Source organism: Alligator sinensis, unplaced genomic scaffold (assembly GCF_000455745.1).
Source record: "Alligator sinensis unplaced genomic scaffold, ASM45574v1 scaffold1455_1, whole genome shotgun sequence".
NCBI lineage: Eukaryota > Metazoa > Chordata > Crocodylia > Alligatoridae > Alligator > Alligator sinensis.
Window position 1 is genome coordinate 18,008 of NW_005843493.1, and position 2,340 is coordinate 20,347.

At 60.4% G+C, this 2,340-nt stretch overlaps 1 protein-coding gene across 1 annotated transcript in view; it reads left to right on the forward strand.

Annotated features, from left to right (window-relative positions):
* Positions 1-2,340, forward strand: part of LOC102369019 (NACHT, LRR and PYD domains-containing protein 12-like) — a 26,818-nt gene that overhangs the window by 18,001 nt on the left and 6,477 nt on the right. Inside the window, exons 6-7 of the mRNA XM_014527406.2 lie at positions 84-257; positions 998-1,171. Of these exons, the coding sequence (XP_014382892.2) occupies positions 84-257; positions 998-1,171 (348 nt within the window). The remainder of the gene's footprint in view (positions 1-83; positions 258-997; positions 1,172-2,340) is intronic.

Sequence of the window (2,340 nt, forward strand, 5' to 3'; positions counted from 1 at the left end):
GAAGGGGGGGGGGGCCGCTGCCTGTCACAGCATCTGCGGCGGCCTCGTTCATGCGCTGATCTCTCTGCTTCTCTCTCCTCCAGGTTGGGGTGGTGCAATCTCCCAGACGCCTGCTGTGGGGATCTTGCCGCTGCTCTCAGCACCAGCCCCAGCCTGACGGAGCTGGACCTGAGGTATAACGATGAGCTGGGGGTTGGCGGCGTGCAGATGCTGTGCGGGGGACTGAGACATCCCAGCTGCAAGGTGCAGACACTGCGGTAAGGAGCAGCCGCTTCCTCCCGGCCCTTCTCTGTGGAAGCGTCCAACACGGCGAGGTGTCTTGGTCCTAGTGCTTGGGAGAGTGGACTAGGTCGGCTGAGCGCACACAGCTGGCTCTGTGCTTCTGGCACTCTGCTGGGTCGAGTGACCATACTAGTTTTACAAAACTCCAGGATTGTGGTGTGGAAATATGGGATGGGGGGAACCACGTGCACACACACAGACATGCCACCCCCACGCCTACTTTCTCAGACATAGACACACACACCTGTACCTCTGCACCGCTCTCCCCACATGGACTCACATACACGCACACACAGCCCCAACCCCGTTGCTCCCAGGAACGCTGATGGTGGAGCAGGGCATGGTGGGACAGCCTGGAGGCCTATGGCCATCCTCCATCCCCCTCCATGTAGAGGCTGGGAGCAGCCCCTGTGCTATGCTCTCTGGGTCCTGCCAGCCCCTCTTTCCCCATTGGCCAGGAGTGGAGGGTTCGGGCTGAGCCCTTCTCAGCGCTGATTGGCCACAGGTGCAGCACAGACATTGGGGCTGAGCAGGAAGTGCTTTTTTTCCCCTGGCCAAGGGGTAGATCGTGGGGCAGGGCAGGAGACGAGACTTCTGTCCCATTGTCCATACTGATTGGTCAGGGAGGGGGCTGGTGGGAGGAGCTACCTGTCAGAGCAGCTGTGCCGGCCCCGACCACACTCTGATCTCTCCACTCTGCTTCTCTCTCCTCCAGGTTGGGGGGTTGCCGTCTCACAGCCGCCTGCTGTGGGGATCTCGCCGCTGCTCTCAGCACCAGCCCCAGCCTGACGGAGGTGGACCTGAGGAGTAACTGTGATCTAGGGGCTGGCGGCGTGCGGGCGCTGTGCGAGGGACTGAGACATCCCAGCTGCAAGGTGCAGACACTGGGGTAAGGAGCAGCCGCTTCCTCCGGGCACTCACTAGGTCTCTGTGGAAACGTCCAACACGGCGAGGTGTCTTGGTCCTAGCGCTTGGGAGAGCGGACTAGGTCGGCTGAGTGCAGACATCTCGGTCTGTGCTTCTGGGACTCTCTTGGGTGTGGTGACCATACTATTTGTAGTCAAATCCAGGACGCAGTTAAGGAAATCCAGAATGGAGTGCACTATGCATGTGTGTGCGCGCTTGCGCACACACGCACACACAAACACACACATGCACACACCCTCTAACCTCCCTTCCTGCATGAATGTCCATGTGAGCACATGCACAGACCCCAAGCCTGTGGCTCACAGGGGCTCTGATTGCGTAGCGGGGCAGGATGGGACAGAGCAGAGGTTCATGGCCGGACCCCATCCTGTGCACGGAGAGGCTGGACCCAGCTGGGAGAAACCCCTTTGTGGTGCCCCCTGGGCTCAGCCAGCTCTCACACTGCCTCCCCGCCCCCCAGCAGCTGGCCAGGGCTTCCACACACAGTCCAGGCCTCGGCAGCGGCTGCAGCAACCGGACACGAGGCTGCTGTTAGCACGTGGCCATCCCAGCTCACTGGTGACACTGTGCTGTCTTTCTCTGTTGGAGCCCCGGCCCTGGTCCCCTCCCCCAGCCCTCTCCACTCTGGCTGATCCTTGCTCCAGGCAGGAGGAGTGGTGTTCAGCCCAGCCTGCCCCCCACCTCCAGGCACTGTTCTTGAGGAGCCGGGCTGAGTACATGTGAGCAGGGGGTACCAGTCTGGGCCTTTCCTTCCTCTCTCGCCAACCCGACCAAACCTGAGTGTACGGTCGCCCAAGCGTGGGGGTCAGTGTCCTTGGTCCTGCAGAGCGGAAGGGAAGCAAGGAGCGTGTTATCTGCTATCTTTCACCGTAAGACGTCGAGTGGGTAAGCTAACTAGCAGGGTGAAAGTGCTAGACTTTAGGAAAGCTGATTTCAATGAACTCAGGCGATTAGTCAAGGACGCACTGCAGTGTAGGAGTTTTGAAGTGATGGGAGCCCAAGAAGGGTGGCTGTGCCTTAAGGAAACGATCCTTCGGGCACAAAGCAAGACGATCCCCAAGCGAGGCAAAAGGGGGAAAGGGGCCAGGAGGCTTCCCTGGCTGACCAGAGAAATCCAGGGCAGCCTAAGGG